This window comes from Dreissena polymorpha, chromosome 7, assembly GCF_020536995.1.
Source record: "Dreissena polymorpha isolate Duluth1 chromosome 7, UMN_Dpol_1.0, whole genome shotgun sequence".
Taxonomy (NCBI): domain Eukaryota; kingdom Metazoa; phylum Mollusca; class Bivalvia; order Myida; family Dreissenidae; genus Dreissena; species Dreissena polymorpha.
Window position 1 is genome coordinate 79,381,614 of NC_068361.1, and position 18,684 is coordinate 79,400,297.

The 18,684-nt window shown below is 34.5% G+C and overlaps 3 protein-coding genes across 3 annotated transcripts; all 3 read right to left on the reverse strand.

Annotated features, from left to right (window-relative positions):
• Positions 1-512: 512 nt before the first annotated feature.
• Positions 513-3,680, reverse strand: LOC127838128 (uncharacterized). Its single transcript, XM_052365701.1, has 4 exons — positions 2,685-3,680; positions 2,148-2,484; positions 1,365-1,949; positions 513-1,118 (listed from the first exon to the last, which is right to left on the reverse strand). Exons 1-3 carry the CDS (start codon positions 3,663-3,665, stop codon positions 1,654-1,656), a joined length of 1,614 nt encoding a protein of 537 aa, XP_052221661.1. The 5' UTR covers positions 3,666-3,680; the 3' UTR covers positions 513-1,118; positions 1,365-1,653.
• Positions 3,681-3,690: 10 nt separating this feature from the next.
• Positions 3,691-9,034, reverse strand: LOC127838129 (uncharacterized). Its single transcript, XM_052365702.1, has 9 exons — positions 8,887-9,034; positions 7,361-8,513; positions 7,072-7,254; positions 6,569-6,932; positions 6,227-6,334; positions 5,725-5,881; positions 5,400-5,583; positions 5,180-5,223; positions 3,691-4,541 (listed from the first exon to the last, which is right to left on the reverse strand). The coding sequence occupies exons 4-9, from the start codon at positions 6,824-6,826 to the stop codon at positions 3,742-3,744; spliced, it is 1,551 nt and encodes a 516-aa protein (XP_052221662.1). The 5' UTR covers positions 6,827-6,932; positions 7,072-7,254; positions 7,361-8,513; positions 8,887-9,034; the 3' UTR covers positions 3,691-3,741.
• Positions 9,035-9,068: 34 nt separating this feature from the next.
• Positions 9,069-18,186, reverse strand: LOC127838127 (uncharacterized). The gene is made up of 10 exons (XM_052365700.1): positions 17,621-18,186; positions 17,200-17,382; positions 16,746-16,955; positions 13,357-13,479; positions 12,749-12,871; positions 12,058-12,333; positions 11,701-11,827; positions 10,349-11,513; positions 9,981-10,218; positions 9,069-9,887 (listed from the first exon to the last, which is right to left on the reverse strand). Exons 1-10 carry the CDS (start codon positions 17,688-17,690, stop codon positions 9,079-9,081), a joined length of 3,324 nt encoding a protein of 1,107 aa, XP_052221660.1. The 5' UTR covers positions 17,691-18,186; the 3' UTR covers positions 9,069-9,078.
• Between the last annotated feature and the right edge of the window lie 498 nt (positions 18,187-18,684).

Genomic DNA, 18,684 nt, shown 5'->3' on the forward strand with positions numbered 1-18,684 from the left:
TACAAATTTCGTTTCACTTTCGGTTTCATTTTTCGTCGAACGTCATTACGTTAACGTTATCGTCAAACTGACAGCATTTCTCTATTGACGAATGAATAGCAACGTCGTTATGATTCATGGCATACCGTGACATAATTTGGCACATTGTTGATGAAAACGTAATTCAGTAATATATCGTTATTTGCATAAAAGGTTCATCAGGAAATGGAACACAGGTCAATCGGGACTATTATTATCCAATCACTATTCAGCGTTTATGTAAACATGCTAAACAAAATGTAGTTATATCTACCGTAATATAACACAACAACAAAGCATGAGTTAATATAATCACAAGTGTTACTCCCTCGGTACCGAAACAACTTGTATTTAGAGCTACTAAAAATCGCTCAAGATTATTATAGTAAACTAGTGTACATGCTTTCGGTTAAGTGAGGCTTTCTTTAATTACCGAGTGTATTAAACTATGATTCTATATACATGGACATACTCTTTAGTAACAATAATTCAACTTCTATGCTTTAAAAAAAGCTTTCTTTCTAAAGCTAAACATACATTGTTTTATAACACAAAAGATATTAAAATACAAATTATTTTTGCAATACGTTATGTTGAATCACATACAGACAAATAAACACACTAGATCGAACGTTAATCATTTAAAAGTCATGTACAAACTCGTGTAAAACAAACAATCAAAAGCCCATCCCATTATCAAAATTATTTTAAAAAAATCCTTTTTTATGCATATTAATACATGTACACATGAACGACAAAAAAGTCTGTGTAAAATATTGTGGATCTTTATAATCACATACTTTAGTTTCTATCCAATTGGAAGCGAGTTTGATATGTTCCAAACTGACCATTAGATTCCCAACAGATGACTGAAACAAATATTTCAGTTGGGATCAAGTTAGCAAGAGAGGATTTGGGTTTAAGAAACTGGATGGTGGTTTCTTTCCTTTTAGACAAGTCGATGACGTCGTTGTTACCCGCACGTGTACCCACAACTACGTCATATGCATTCATAGGCGATATTAGAAAGTGTTCTTCAAATACATCGCTCCAATCTAATGTGATGTTGTTATCACTAAGGGTAATACGAGCTTCCTTGCCTTAAATAAACAAAACAATTATTGCATAGATATAAACATGAATATATATATATATATATATATATATATATATATATATATATATATATATATATATATATTCACATTTCAACACATTTCTGCTATATAATTTCTTCACTTTATTGTTTATAAGTATACAGACATAGTAAGATGATTTCAGGGCCGCACATAAACCTACATAAAAATTAATCATATTGGCAATGAATTATTACAAAAAATTATTACCGGTTAGCTGTGGTGCTGACCCTTTTGGGAATGTAAATGTTTGAATGTTGTCGCTTGTTGCGTGGGCCAAATTGGTAGCCCTGATTTGAACTGCGTAAATCGCTTTCGGTTTTAAGTTCAAACCAGTGATATCGACGAACGTGTAATTGCCACAATTAGTCCAATTAACAGTAACACCCTCTGAGGTTATAACGCGGTATTCGTAGTTGTTAAGCCCTGCAGCATCTACAATTCCAGTCCACTCCACTTTCAAAGCTGTCAAATTGTTCTGAACAAAAATCTTCTCATTTTAAGAACTTCTGTTACTGAAGTAGATGGTATGAAACTTGTTTGGAAGGTCTGAAATAGGCGCAGCTGCTATTGCTTCAGCAATAAACTGTACCTGTGCCAAATCAATAATTGGCTTCTTGTAGGCAACAATTAGAGCGCCTGACGCTGCGAGTGTTGTTAGTTCAACGTTGTTAACACATTTCACAGCACAATATAAAACTTCACCGTGGGCAATCGAGTTTAAATGAAAAGTGACCATTGTATCATTTGCATAGGTATAGGGCATAATGTTAGGGGACCCGTCTGAACTTCTTCCTGAAAAGTATATTTATAGTTAAACAACTTTATTAATAACATACCATTGAGATATTCAGTAAGGATAGTCTTTCTTTTATATAAACAAAACTCTACAGTTTGATTAAACCCCATTATCATAAGAAATTTAGTAGTTCGTTTTACATTCGTTTGTCATTTATTGTAGGTGCATTTAAAATTATTTTGCTGTTTTCATACCTTTTCCAACCGAACACTTTTTGATGTCAGTTTTATTGTCGATGACGTTCCATTGTCCGGTTATAGTGCTCGTTATTGTCGATGCTTTCCCGCTTATATTTATATGAGTTTCTATGTTAAAAATCACGTCAGATATTTCAGGAGGAGTGATATCCGTTACAACGGCAGTCGAATGAAATACGGACCTACGACCAGCATAATTTTCTACAATAGCCGTCACGTGTACGGGTGTGCCATGTTCGACTTGGAGATCCATTATTTCGTCATTAATGCAATGAGCAACATTAAGTGAACGTAATTGTAACGATCCTGGTGAAGTTCCAGCCCCGAGTGTTATCTGCAATGAAAATCATATCAATATAGAAACCAATACATTAACGTATCATAAAAGATGACGGTAATGATGACACACAATTTAAAACAATAGCAATATTTTATTTAATGATGAAAATATGTATATATTATAAGAGAATTTAGATTTTTAAAGTTCATAAAATCAAACGTAGAGCGGACACATTAAAATTTGTATTAGTTTACCTTTTTTATTCCACTATCTGGATCAAAGACGTTTACGGAAACAATAAACATCGATTTTTTCACTTGAGAAACAGTAACTACTCCGTGTGTTGCCTCTGCCATATCCATACATTCATATACACCAACAGAAATATTCGTTTCGATGTGTTTGATATCAAATTCAAGATAAATATTTTCTCTTATTTCCATCGGTAATGTAAATGCATATTTGAATGCATACGTTCCATTATGATTCCTAACACGAACCAATTGACTATTAAGTCTTCCGATCCGGACAGCTACCTCCGTATTTTCATTGGATACGAGTCCTCTTATTGCGTAGGGAACGTGCTTCAAAAACGTTGAACTTAATTCCGTCGTTGTATATTGAGACTCAGTTAATTGCTTGGTATGAAGCGGACGGTATCTTGCGCATGTATACCCGATTGGCGGGGAAAAATCTATATGCTTCGGAGTACTTTGTACGATCTTGCTTAAGTGACCAGCCGCGTCCTCAGCCTTTACAAGCCCAATGTACTTATGTCCATGAGAAAGAGATGCATTCTGAAACGTGTGCGTTGTTTTCAACGCAACGTTTATGAAATTGATATGTGTTTGAATCGTGTCGACGTCGATTACAGCTACATGGTATGCCTTTAATCCAGAAGAGTGGTCGATGAATCCATGCCAGAATAAACCGAATGTTTCACTATTTGATTGGAAATGTTCGTCACCGTGATGTTTTGTGTTGAACACAGTCCCCTCTACAGGGTTATCAGTGTCGACAACGAAGCCGTCAGAATGAGCTGTTTTGCTGCGATGGATATTATGTATTGCAGTCACTGTGATATAATAACGCGTTCCTGAATGCAGTTCCAAATCCGAAAAAGTGAAGTTTTGGTACAGTCCAACGTATGTGTTGTTAAAAACGTCATTACCAGTGAATAAACAGATTTGAAACACGTTAAAATATAACACATGATAAATAATCAAAGTACACATAAATTATTCTAGGAAAACAAGTTATTTCATATAAATGACCATAGGCACACAAGCATATATAAAAAAACACAGGAGGTCATTTCAAACAGAAATTTGCATTACCATTCATAACGGTACCAAGAGATACATAATATCCTATAATATGCCCTTGTGGTTCTTGGAAAACATCGTCCCAACAGGCGGCTATTGTATTTGTCCAATCGATGTAGTCCAGGTCTTTGGCACAGTCAGATGTCGAATCCTTCACGAAGTGAAGTTTCTTCACTGAAGGTTCTGTTTGGTCAACAATAATAGGGGTAGACGAATAAATCTGGTATGTGTCACTCTCAAACCATGCCTTTACATAAGCTGTATAATGTTCGCCGTGAACAAGACTTTTTCCAGTCGGAAGGCAATACACATCTCTTGTATTTAATCCGACATCTAACCATGGCTTTTCTAGCTTCAAATCAAATATGCCATATCCGATTTCAGAATCTGTTTCCCCAACAGACCACTCAAATCGCTTTATGAACGGCTTCGGGTTAATGTCTGTAAAGTTCCATTGACAAGCTAAGCAGGCTGAAGAATCAATTATGTCATTTTCACTGATGAATGAAACATGGGTATTTGTGTCAATAGAATTGTTAGACACACATTTGTAATTCACTGCATCTGTGCATGGTTTATTAAACAGTCCACACGTACAGGTTGAGTCGCAATAATGGATATCGCAGGAATGTTTCTCAATGCTCAAGACACCCATCTGGTCAGAAATGTTTTTTGTCGGAGTTTCTGATGTGGCGATTGCAGTAACTTTAGCTGCAGAACTATTCAGACCTGCAAAGTTCTGAGCCCATATTGTCAGGATCAGTTTGCCAATACCAGATTCTTGATCTACAAAGCCATACCATGATAACGAAATATTAGATAAAGCATGACCAAATGTTCCAATGTTGTTCCAACTCATCGAAGGCAGAAAGCCACCAATATGTGGAGGGGTAGAATCTATCAACATGTCAGAGGAGTTCGCAGATGTACATAGCCCTACGGCATTACAACATTTTACCACAACCCAGCATCGGTCACCATTATGTAGCCAATTGTTCTTGTTAAATGTAATCGCAAATGAATCATATTGACCTAGTTTTATGTTTTCTAACGGTGTATGCCCCTCGTTATGAGTTTTCAACGTCAGAATATGTTTTCTCTGTCTTCAAATTTCCAAACAACGTAAAGTTTTGATCTTTCAAAACTGACTGCAGAAGTATTTTGAAGTTTTATCGTATTGCCGTGCAGAAAATACGGCGCATTTCTAACAATAGGCTTGATTGTATCAATAATGAAATACTCAGACGATCTGGTGGCGTTCACACCGACCTTATTGAACGCAATCACGGATGCGTACAATCTGCGATTGATCGGTAAGTCTATCCCCGTTTTGATAATGTTTGAATGAAGCAGAGTATTGAAATACGGGTCAAGGTCACATAATTCAATAACGGCACAAAGACAAACTTCAAAGTGATGAATACCTGATTGTGGATCTTCAAATCCTGCCCAAAATATGGCATTTGTGCTGTGAACGAAAATTGATGAACATTATTACCATACATTTTTTAAAACACTGCGGTCTAGATAAGTTACATTTGAAAACATTATTCTAATAATGTTGTACAATTCAGATGGTGAGTTTTGTCGAAATAGTCATGCGCAACTAACTGGGATGAATAAACAAAATCGTATATAGCATACCTTTGCGATTGAAAGTGCAAGTGATTTTCAAACGAGCCGACTCTAACAACGCCAGCAATAGGTGGCGAATTATCAAGCAGTATTCCATCGGACGATTTTGATATGCAGAGTCCAGCCTTATTACAAACCGATACACAACAGAAATATATTTTACCAGCGCTAAAGGACAAATTCCAAGTGTAGTCTGTTTAATAAGAATGTATTATGAGAAATAACAATACATACATTATTTTCTACTTTAAACAGGGATTGTAAAATATTGGACTCTACTCACTGGTTTTGATCTTATATACACTTTCGATTTCGATCGGCTTAATCAACATACCGTTTTGCAGACCAACAGGTAACATCGGTTCGATATCGTCTTCTCCAGGATTTGACCCTAGACCAACCATGAAATGACTTATTCCCGATTCACTGTCAATAAATCCCGTCCAATGACAAACGATCCGGTGAATATTTATTTGGAAGTCGAGGTCAATCTGAGAAATACATAATCCGCAACTTTTGTTGTAAATGTAAGGTAACTTTTAACGCCCCAAAAATAATGACATATGAAAATTGATTAAGGTAAAAAGTTCGTCCGGAAAAATGGCGTTGACAAAATAATTATTTGACGTTTCTATTAAAACACGCAGTAAACGTTGTTAAATGCTGATATTGTGTTCAAAGGTCGAGATAAATATCGCGTCGGATGCCAATATAACATTACTTAAACGTCAATGTATATTGATCTTTGTTTGATACAGAGTGAATACACGGCATTTGTTTTCCATACTAAATACAACTACATATAATTTGGCTGATAATATATGTAGCGAACTTACTGACTGATTCCAGTAGCCATCAAACACGTATCCGCCTTCGGGTGGAGTTCGATCCACGACAAAATTCGCAACTGCTGCTACAGATTGTAATCCGGCTCTATTGACAGCCTTAAACGAATAAATTGATCCTTACTACAACATTTTGCTCAAAGCGCAGTCATTAGTGTTTATAAGGCAACAAAACGTTTGCACCGTTAAATGTTCAAATTGATGCAGAATTTAAAGTAAACGTTTGAATTCTAATTTAAAACATCATGCCGCCTAAAGTAGATATTACATTTATCCGCATTTATAAAATAAATTGTAATACATTTGATTATTATATCGGACAAAAATACTTACTTTAGCAAAAAGAAAGTATACATGACCATCAATTAACAGACCAGTTCCGTCAATATTGACAATTTCGTTTCGAAATACGATTTTTCGTGCAATATCTTCAATGTCAGATTTGGAACCGATGCTGATTTCAAAGTTCTTGATGCCGCTGTGAATATCTTCAAATCCATGAACATTCGCAGTAAACAAATCGGAGGTAACATACACAATAGGTCTTTCATCTCGGTCTATAACGACTTTCCCAGTTAATTGGTCTTGCATTGCCGTAACAGATGGCTCCGACCATTGTTGAGTTTGATTGTCCAAATGTTACTTCCTCATCATGAAGGAAGGCCAACTGACTTCCGAGATTGTAGCTTGCAAGCAACTGAAGCAGTTGTAACCAGTTTAATGTAGCAAAACATGTAGTTGATAATGAATGTCGCTAAAGGAATATGTCCAATTGATAAACAAATATGTGTGTATGCATAATTTACATATCGACACACCTATATAAATAGAAATACCTTTTCAATTTGTATCCATGAATTCCTCATTACATCGAAATCATACACGCTATCTTTGATTGGTTCAGTGGTCAGTTCAACCGATTTTGATGCAGTATACATTGGACCAACGTTGGAATATGCTCTCACGCAGTAAAACAATGATCGAAATTTATTTACTGGTAATTCTACTGTTTCGATAATCTGCAAAATATAAACACATGTATACATATTTGATTGATCGCGGCCAAAAATGTTAAAGTTAATCTATTTTCTTTTGACGTTTGATAACATTTTTTTCAATACTTACATTTATGATTTCTAAATTGTGTTTATCCAAAGAAACAGTGCTCAAGTTGGTGATGTGTTTCATGCATTCCATGTCATCGCTAACGAACCATTTGTAAAGAGCGATTCCACTTGTTGCATTGAACTGTTTCCATTCTGTAGTAAGTTTATAACCTTTGACATCTATGTATTCCTCTATTTGCGCTAAATATATTTCTCCAAAAGGAATGTCGAAGTCAACATCAACCGATCGAGACTCTTTAGTACTTGAACATCGGTGTTGGTTGCAAATCCGGATTGCTGATCGATACTGATAATTTTTCTGTAGTTCATTGACAGTGTTGTCAGTCAATGTCTGAAACGGGCGTGTTCTTTCTATGCAGCTAGTGTTACTAATTCCATAACAGGTTCGCTTAATGATAGAATATTGAACATATCCTTCAATATGTGTCATTATATCCGGAAATGCATATCTGAGACTAACACGATCATGTCCATTTATATAACTGTCATTTGAATTCGGTTTCGAAAGCCAAAACAGACACTGGTGTTGGAGAATACACTATTGTCAAACATGGGTTTTCCACATAAGTTATAAATGTCGCGCGTGTCTCGTTGTTTGTTCTATCAATCATAAGTAGTTTCCCCGGAATTTGAAATGCCATTGACGTTATATCCGTGTTTTGTAAGTGAACAATATAGGTACGCCCAATAAAGACTGAAGACACCAGACAGATTTGACTTTGGCCGTTAATATATGTTGTAACGTAATTTAATGCATGGCATGGCGAATTACTCAGTCCATGTTGAATGTCATATATTTGTAACGAATAGTCAATCAATACTACGCCATTAGAGATTGAGCTGATTGTTCCTCCACTACAAGATGCTTTGACATGAAAATAATACAAAGTGTCTGGTAAAATTTTCTTCGAGTAAATACATGCAAAAGATGTATTTGTAGACGCAATAAAACCAACAATATCGGCACTGCTTTTATTAGACCCGATGCCAATTGTGTACGATATGTTTTCGTGATGATGAAAGCCATGCCAATGTGCATACAGTTTATGTGGAGTAAAATGAATGGCAACGTCATCCTTATTAAATATATCGATGAAGTCCGGATCAATGTCAACAACGTGACCTTTTCCAGGTGGATAATTTGATGGCAGCTGAAACAACGAGGATTGTAATTCTCTAGAATGCCCGACAATGTTGTATAGGCAAACATTCGCATAAAAGAATAGACCTTGCTCGGTCTCTGCGTGTTGCAATTTGCTCAGTGGAATTGAGAAACAAAAGTCCCCATGGACGCATTTCTTTGATTGATCTAACGTCCATTCCAACAGCGGAGTCACCGTGACGTCGTCATGACTTTGACAATTATAATTATGCATTTCAAAATCAGGAAATGATTCGTATGACTCCCATTTTAGAATTCAGGTCAATGTTAATATGTATATATCAAGTTATAAATAATGTAGTTTGAATCATCGTGTTCATTATATTTAATATTTGTGTACTTATATGCTGGACATTACTTACCAAACTGGAAAAAGATTGTCTGTATTGGTGATCTTTGTTCATTGTCATAAAATGTATCGTTTGACCAAGAAATATTTATGAACTTATCGTCAATTTCGACGGATGGAATTGTGTTGTACTCAGGCGGTGTGTTGTCAATTATAAATGGTCCGATTGTAGTAGTACTTTGTAAATTCGCTTTGTTCACACATTTCAGCAGTAAATAAAATGGTTCATAGACCCAACTCCTGCGTGGTGAAATGAAAAATAAGTATTTCTGTGAGTTGGTTGATAATCTATAAACGTCGGAACGGATGGTAAAAGATTTTCATAGCGGGCTATTCCAACATAAAAGTCATTTATTTGTGATTTGTCATCCTCCATTTCCCAGTCAATATGGATTTGGTCATTAGGCATAAATGCAAATTCTTCCGGGTTGTACAGTGGAATGTGTTCCAAAATAAATTCAGACATAGCACCATCATTTTTCATAATCTTGGAAGGAAGTGACCCAATCATTTGTTTGATGGCGCTGGAATATGCTGGCGATTGATTTGTTCGGGAACAAGATCGGTGAAAATCAGAATCATTAACTAACAATTGAACTTTTTCCATGTTTGATGTGAGAAAAAATAATTTCGTCCCATTACAAAACAACGTCTCACGCCATTTTGAATTTTTCACGCGGATATTTTTTATTTGAGGTGGTGTCCTATCTCTGGTTATGCCGTCAGAGCAAACCGCTTTTGATGGTTCCATTGCATTATTGTAGGCTACGATAGTAGTAAAAACTTTTCCTGTATGATTGTTATTCATAACTACTGACTGTTCCGTTGAAAGAATTTCTTTGTACTGTAAAATGATATCTAGATGTGGACTTTCTAGATCATCTGCTGTAAGGCATGAATTTGAAATTGCAATACGATACATCTTTATGTCACTTTCGTGGTCAATAAAGCCAAACCAATGCACGATGAAACTATTTTCACTGGTGTAGTCAATATCATTGCCATCCACTGGTCCTGTAACGTATCAAGCAACAATTAATAGAGTTGAATTAATTATGAAAAATAAAATACCAACATCAGCATGGCACTCCAGTTGTTAGATTTTACCTTCAAATACAACCCCTGGTTCTGGCGGTGAATCATCAACTAGTATGTCAATGCTCTCCGTGTTTAAAAGCCCGGCGTTGTTAGTTGCCGTCAACGTGAAATAGTAGTTACGATTGTGATTACCCATGTGGGTTCCAAAAGTGTGCAGTTTATTCAAGTCAACTGTGTAGATGAAATGTTCACATTTACCAATCATCGGACAATAACATGCATCAACCCCTGATGTGCAGGAATAACTCTGTAAAATACAAATTTGAAGGAGGTTGGGCAATTTGACATAATAGTATATCAAACATAGTTTACGTGGTTTCCATGTTTCAATATAACAGATGAGACATTCAAAAAAGTAAAATAAATTAAGCCGTTACCTCATTTACATATTTGGCACCTAGCGTGCCGTTTCCTAACTCTTCTCCTGTGTCGCTTTTGCCAAATGACCATTTCACATTTCTGATTCCACTGTGTGAATCATAGGTTTTAACATACAAAATCATCCCTGCAAGATCCGTTGAATCGTGGACAAAAAGTTTCGTTACTCCGTTTTTTAGGAGATTGATATTTACAATTTGAGGAGCGGTCCTGTCAATAAATAATGTCCTGTTACTACCTAGCTTGTTATTAGCTATGTCCAAAGCCTCAATCTGTATGTGAAATGTATCGCCATCTTCCATGTCCAATGCTTTACAAAACTGTTGGTTTTCAAAATGTGTAACAATATCTGAACCAGTGGTTTTTTCATGAAACTCTCTGTGCCGAGTCCAATGAAACACAAATCCCAAAATTCCTGCGATATTAAGCGTACCATCAACAGGCAAAACGCCTTCGTTTTTTTCATAAATACTGTCAACTTTAATGGAATGATCTGGTTGTATTGGGTTTAGAAGTTCGTTGTCCCGAAAAAATGTATTGTAAAAGTAACCTTTCCAGTCCAAACACACATCGCTGTGATGATTTTGCCACGCATAAGGTTCAGCACTCGAAGCGCTGGTAATTCGGAACAAATTCTCGTAGGATGTGTTTAAGGACGAGTAATTGTCATACAACACAAATCTTCTGGCACGTTGGACATTATTTGCAAAGTCTTTTGTTTCCAATGTTATGCTGTACAATTTTGGTATATCTGATTTAAGGTTAAGACTTATAGACGATTCGGCATGGTTAACTTTCTTACTAAAAACAATTGAACTAAGTGTGCCGTTCGGTGGAACGACCTCATGAACATATACTTCAAAGGATTCTATTCCAGAGGCATGGGTTTGATTTCCTCCACTTGGGAAAGGATCTGTCCAGCAATTAAATGATACTTTTATAAGTGGATTCTTTGTAATTCTCTCTGCTAGCTGCAATGGTTCCATACTACAATTCATGAACTCTGCACAATGTTTAGATTTGCCGGCATCGTATTTGTAACAAATGCGTTTTAAAGAAGTTCTTTTCATGTAAGGTTTTGCTGCGCTAATAACATGCTGAGAAGTGAACACATTTTTGCTCTTGAGGTATCCACCACTGTTTGCTTCGTAAACGACGCACAACCTATTTGTAGCAAAAATAAACTCTTCCGTATAAACGATTTTCTATAAATAAAATTAATTGGGTCATATGTACTTTGAGTTTGATAATGGAGGAAAGAGACGTTACATGATCTTAATAACGAGTAAGACAAGAGTTAACGCCGTGTCACATGAAACAAAAAAGTTTCATATTAAATCTATATACATACATATGTCCGTCCACCAACGTGGTGTTTGGGATGGAGATGGTATCGTTCTTTGTGAATAATTCCTTTGCATTTTGACTCTGGTTGTTGTCAATTAAAATGTGTTCGGCAAGAAGTGTTGTTTCCGAACCTAGATCCAAAAATTAACAATATGTTTTTAGCTGTTTATATTTCCAACAAGCACAATTCAAGCAAACGTTTTTTTTTCTGCACAAAACGTTTGTTACAATTGTGACCTGCTACTTAAAAAACAACATGTAGATACATATTAAGTTATATGAATAAAACTCTATGGAACACCAGATAACAATTAATCAATTATATATGTGTCATATTAATTTTAACATTTGATTAATTTACCGCGCAGGTCCTTTTTTATGATGGTAAGAGTCGCATCAGTGATTCCAAAGCGAGTCGCCTGTATGTAAGAAGGAATTGTGCCAAACGCGGTTAAATTGACTTTGAACGATGCTACAAATGTATACACAATACGTTGTGGTTGAATGTTTCCAAAGAAGTTTCCTCTAAATTTGCACTCCGTAGAAGATGGGTTGCCTCTCGATTGAAATGCATCGCCTCTCTCACTGTAAACTGTGGTAGCGCATGTTTCGATGGTTGCAGTTTGGTTCTCGTTCACTGTATCGAGCAAAACAAAGACACCTTAAAACTTTACTCAAGAATAGAATATTATTACTGAAATAGATTTTATCAAATTCGATTCGGCCTTTTCTAATCTCCAGACAAATTCAATTTGTTGAACAATACTAAAGATCACAAATCTTACACGTAACTTATGAGCAAACAATGCGGATTCACATGTGTAAACGACACTGTTTAATTGAACCATATAAATATTAGTGTTGAAATATTTGTATATGTTATGCGCGTTTCAGCTTGTTTTTTATACAAATGTCTGTAACGCCAGAAGAAAACAAAAATATAAGTATGATAATATTTCAATACATGGCTATACAATATAATACAATCACTTGTTCCGTAGCCTAAACATATCAAAAATTATTTTATTTTAAATAACAATTTAATTACTCACATTGACAAAGAGTTGATGTAACATTCGTGTTAAGGTCAAACTGTGGTGCACATACACAGTTCTTTTTCAATTCAGATCCGCATGTTCCAGGCCAACACAAATGACTGACATGATCACAAAGCCCTGCAACACAGGTGCTAAATTGTAAACACTATTTATACATGACGCTAATGCATAATAATAATCAACAGCATAAACGACATATTATAACATGTTTAAAATAGCACATATACGGCCTGATTGGCACGGTATATAAGGCGAGGAACTGAGTTAGTATTAAAAAAGACATTCGTATGAACTAACTGCAATTATTCCTTGATGACACAGCTAGATGCCGTTAACCAATATATAAACAGTTATAAATGAAGCCAGTTTTTTTATCATTAATCCACATGCGTCAAATAATAGTAATCGAGAAAATATGCAAACACGTTAAAATGCGTTTGTTTGTTCTTGAGTTGTGTGTTTGATTTTGAGCGCGATATTTATATTAATGCATAGGCGAACAATTATATAAATATTGTATGCAACTGGTGAAACAGTGTTTCTGGTAAAAGTAAGTTATGCTTGAATATCCAAAAAGATAAATACTCGTAATAGATACATACGTTCACATAGAGTGTCATTTGTTGTTTTCTTGAAAAATATGTTGTCATCATAGCATTTCGAGCACTTAGTGTCACCATACCATGTACAATGTGGTGTTTCACAATTCGAAATAACTTTGCATTCTGAAAATATCAATAAATATCAATTAATGAATATCAAGTTATTCGTGTTGTTTGTCATTTAATACCTGTGTTAATTGCAACACGGTTTTACATTACATGAGAATTGTATTAGAAAAAGCGCAGATCCATGATCTTATGGACGCAATTCTTATTACCGGCGTACCAATATAAGTAGGAACTATTTTTATGCAAATTATATTTCGATATGTTGCTCATAATTTACATGAACTAAATTATATATTCCTGTTATTGTTTCGTTTCTCTCGTGTATTGTTCACCGTTCGATTTCTTTGTATTAATAAACATGAACATGCCCTACCTTCTTTTTTAATACTACACTAACAAATTGTACCTTTTCACTATAATTATAATATCACGAAATGTCTAAAAAAAAATATAACATCATCATTGACACATCTTGTTTAGTGATGTCATTTATTGATTTCTTTACTTTTTCTCTTCGAGGTAACATTAAAATGGAGATGCAAATTAATTTGTAATCTCCTCGTCATTTATCTGGCCTTTTTTATTTTAAGTAACGAAACGGGCCTGTTATTTGTGAAGGTTCATTAGGTCCATTTATTTTTATTGTTACTTAAAGAACAGTTTATGAATGAGCAAAATACTGTTTGGTACATGTTGGCAATATTGGCTGAAACAGTTGTATTTTTCTAGCTAATCCTGGAATTGCCATGTAAACCACGAATGCAACTTTAACTGTGTTCGATCATAAAATTGAAAAAAAACACGAGAGAATTGATGTAACATTTTAAATGTATGGCCCTTAAAAAATAACGTATACATTTTTGAACATATGTTATCTTTATATCGAATATGTTTCAAATATATATACTTCGTCACAGCCGTAGAACTAATTTAAGTGGTCTAGAAACACAATTGGTCCGTATAAATCAACAACCGCAAGGCCTTAAATAAAACAGCGATAACGGAAAAGAATACAATAAACCTGTTTATAAATGTTCGAATGATATACGGAATTATCACCTAAATAGACCGTCAGTTAATACAAAGCATAAAAATGTTATTAATTTACAATGTCGTTTTTGATGAAGCTGACAAATCTTTTTCTCAGACGGTCAAACAACTACGTTGATCTTTCTCTTTTTTTTGGTACACTGAATGTCAAAGTTTTTTTTTACGAAAAGTGAGTTGTTTAAAGAATCTTTTGAAGTGGGAGTGGTGAAATATTGCCATTAGGTATTTCATTGAATGTATACTCAATATAGATATATGTCGCACATATTGCTCTTGTTCATACCCAATTAGTATTTTGCCTTAAATCAAAGACTATTGGATGGTAACATGAATTTCTCTCCTGACATCATGTTTCCGAAGTTATATTATTCCAACACAGAATGTTCAAATGATACGAAGAGAAAACTCTCGGGTATAAGTTAAAGATACTCGCCTTAATTTAATATATTTTTATTTATTACTGTAAATTATTCAGGGACCTCTGTTAACTTTTATATGATATGAGAGCAAAAGTAACTGCAAAAGTAATTCAAATTTCCGGTTTGGATCAATCGATGTGCCCAACAATTATTACAATCACTATCAGCAATATACAAAACAACCCTGACCAAAAGATACGCCTTACTTTTTAAATAAAAACATATTTACATGAGACGATGTGTATCATTCAGACTTAATAAAGTATGATATTAGAAGATTTTAGAAAAACGAAAATGGACAGCCCTATTCTTTGCATCTGATTGTTTAAGGTGACATTCCTCAGTACGTGTAAAATATCAAACAAATCCAATGACAAGCTAGGTGACTGAATGTTATCAGTGTGTGATAAGGATTTGTTTTATCCTAGACGGTGAATGATTGGAGAACGCAAGTGAATAATAAGCTGATCATGTCATTCTAGCTCGACTTAAATGATGTTTTTTTATCATTTCACTCTGGCTTGGTGCAAAGTGTTGGGGGAATTTTAGGTTAATATGTAGAAACAACAACGTTCATGCAGCATTTGTACTTCTCAACAATAGGAAATAAATATAAACAGTAATAAATAGTTTAATGAACAAACAACAATAATGAAAAAGTAATGCACTGTTTTCTTACTACTGTTACAGACATGTTGGTTATGAGGTAAATATAAATTCAAAGAAAGGCATGACATTAAAAGACAATTTGTTGTGCAAGATAGTATTTTAAAATCCTCTTGTGGTTATGGTTAACAAATATTTGCCCTCGCGGCGCCGCTACTCGTAATACACTTTTTAAACCGACCACTCAGGTGGCTTAGTGGGATAAGAATTGTTATCTATATCAGTACGGATTTAAACACGCATATCCATTGTCGACATTGAACTGTGATTTAAGAGATATTGAAACATATTAAGCAGAATAATCAGCAGTACCACTCGAACATTACCAAGAGATAACTGATTGCTTAAATGCGGAATAGTTTATCATCTGTCAAGATATTGTCAATTGTAAAACTGCGCCGCATGCAGAAACACATTTTTTTGCAAAAGATAAATATATTAAGTAAGGAAAAGAGGCAAACTAAGTGATTTTTCTTTGTCCTTTTAAAGCCTTCTCAGTGGGCATTATGTAACTTTAAGAAAATAGCGTATCAACATTAAAGTTGAATGTGATTTTTAATCCTTTTCGCTTAATATGATCAAATTAAAAATATAAACTATTTCGATAAGACGCTTATGGATGCATTTGATCATAGTGGCTTACTTAAAGTACTTTCAATTTACTTAATGTATTTTATGCTTTCTGGTGGTTATAGAGAATTAAAACTGATAATTCACTGTCTCAAACGGTAAAAAATAATAGTGAAATTTCGTTAATTTTCACTGTTTTGCCGTGAAATGAGGTCATTTTTTTAACGAAATGACTTCATTATTCAAGCGAAATTCTACAATTAACATCTTTTACACTGTTAATAAACGGTGAAAAAAGAGCAAAAAATAAAAAGAAAAATTATTATATTCGGTGGAATATCGATTTTAATTCAATAATGATCATAGAAAATAGTATTTTCACGAGTGGCGCAGCTTGTCATGGCTTAATTTTACTCAACTGGACAATATTGTTTATGGAAACAGTTTACGAAAAAACAAACTGAAGCCGATCGTCCCACCCGAAGTTTTTTGGTCGTTGAATTAAAAACATAATTATGTGGCCTTAAACATTATCGTGTGGCTTCGAGGTTCGCACCAAAAAGTACTAGGCCAATTTGAGAGTGCGAAAATTGACAAGTAAATTGTTTGACATACCTTTTATTTCACACACGAACCCTTTTCTCTCAGTACAGTGATCGTCATTTAGGCATGCAATGTTGCCAGGCCTATATATGTTAACACAGTTCGGTGCGCCTCCATTATTATTTGGTTCGCCCGGCAGCCAGTATGGGCTACAGCACTTCGTAGAGTCGAGCCATTCAAACCCGCCATTTTTCAGTACCGCCCCAAGCCATACATCATTACCTTAAAATACAATAAAGTTCATTTTTAATGTACTTATAGAATCTTACAATATGTAAATCTCGTCTATGTTCATTGTGTCATTATTTCTCCATTTTCTCGTAACTGAGCTAAACATAACTGAACCAATCATTTGTTCTTTATTTACTAATAGCTAATCGCATATAGAAAAGCCAACTGGGTTTCAAAGCTGTATTACATCATTTAAGTTCTTCAATATATCATGTGAACTAGTGCATAATCGTACCGTTATTTACTACATTATTTTTCAAATAGTTGAATACACTCTCGTTTCCTATTTTCAAAAGATGTGCCTCATTTCCCTTGCTAGCGCATGCGCTTTGAGCTTCTGTAAAAGTGTAACCTTTGGAAGGTTCAATTGCAATACATATCCCCTCTGCTCGCTGGCATCTAGAGGGACACTGACGCACTGTAATGTATAGTAATATGGGTCAAAAGTAAAACATATATCAAATAAGAAAGGGAAATAAAGATGAATTAAAATTCACACATCCATTCAAAAATCATATACGTAGAAAGAAAGTCAGGGTTGCCTCCACTTGTTGTTATATGTGGCATGAATATGATATTAGAATCCTTATTGTAACGATTACAATCGAAGAATCAAAGTCAATAAACATAAAAAATCGTTATAATAAAGATCTTACCGTCAATGTTCGCCGAGAGACAGGATATACATGCCGACAACAGCAAAGCACAGTACAAAATTGTTAACATGTTGGGGTTTTTTTCAGTAGAAAACCAGCTTAATACCAAAGTCAGTTAATCCACGCTGAAGTTTACTGATGTAAGGCTAGAGATAATTCAATAGTTTGTATTGCAAGATCCATTGTTTTATTTACGAATGCAATTGCAGAACGCATTTCATTAATTTCTCTACGAGTTTAATAGCTAATTGATAGTTGAATTGTATGTGATCAATATTTTTAGCCACAAAATAACTGATTATTCCCACACCCGATGTCTAGAGTCTTGTATCGTGTGAAAAAAGATTGATAAAACTCTTGTTATATACTTTTGGTAAACAGCAAGATATAATAAGTGCTCTTCAAAATTAAAAACAATCAGCCATAGATCGAACATCCGTATCGCCTTCTCCTATATAAAGTACATACTTCGAAAATGAAGTAAATTTTTCTCCAACGATTAAAAATGTCTCAATTATTTGCCTGACGATCCAACAATTATACAAAACACACACGTATTTGGTTTTCCAACTGATAAGTTACAACGACGTATGGATATAATAAATTGGTATATCGATCGTTATTTAATCTACAAAGACTGTCTTTTTTTACTGTTTTCATATGTAGTCTTTGGATCATTGGTTTTAAACCAATATTGTCACTTTGAATGATAACGCTTAAATAGTTTGTGTTAGGCTGTTGTGATAATAACAATACGGTTGGCTTTGGTTACTCGGTTTAAAATGACATCGTAAACTAGTAAACCGGTTTTTACATACACAGTCTTTACCAGCGGTCCCTGGTGTTTTTCATTATCTCTCCATTAAACATACTCGCATATTTATTCTATTGTAACTCGTATGTTGTATATTACATTTAAACACAGATAGGCGTGATCACTGAACTTGTTAAAATCTTTTACAATAACGTTGTATACGGTATAAAAATTAAGTTTACTTACTATCAAGTAATCGATGACACTTGCACAATGAGTATTAAAACATGTGTATTTACAAATGCTTAAA

Coding starts and splice junctions, on each gene's coding strand:
- LOC127838127 (XM_052365700.1), bottom strand. CDS start 17,690: ATGTTAACAATTTTGTACTGTGCTTTGCTGTTGTCGGCATGTATATCC. Junction 16,956..17,199: donor AAATAATGTAGTAAATAACG/GTACGATTATGC, acceptor TTGTATTTTAAG/GTAATGATGTATGGCTTGGG. Junction 12,872..13,356: donor AAATGACACTCTATGTGAAC/GTATGTATCTAT, acceptor CCTGTGTTGCAG/GGCTTTGTGATCATGTCAGT.
- LOC127838128 (XM_052365701.1), bottom strand. CDS start 3,665: ATGTGTACTTTGATTATTTATCATGTGTTATATTTTAACGTGTTTCAA. Junction 2,485..2,684: donor CAGATAGTGGAATAAAAAAG/GTAAACTAATAC, acceptor TTTTCATTGCAG/ATAACACTCGGGGCTGGAAC. Junction 1,950..2,147: donor AAAGTGTTCGGTTGGAAAAG/GTATGAAAACAG, acceptor TATACTTTTCAG/GAAGAAGTTCAGACGGGTCC.
- LOC127838129 (XM_052365702.1), bottom strand. CDS start 6,826: ATGCAAGACCAATTAACTGGGAAAGTCGTTATAGACCGAGATGAAAGA. Junction 5,584..5,724: donor ACCTGTTGGTCTGCAAAACG/GTATGTTGATTA, acceptor CTTATTAAACAG/ACTACACTTGGAATTTGTCC. Junction 5,224..5,399: donor TTGCACTTTCAATCGCAAAG/GTATGCTATATA, acceptor TTTCGTTCACAG/CACAAATGCCATATTTTGGG.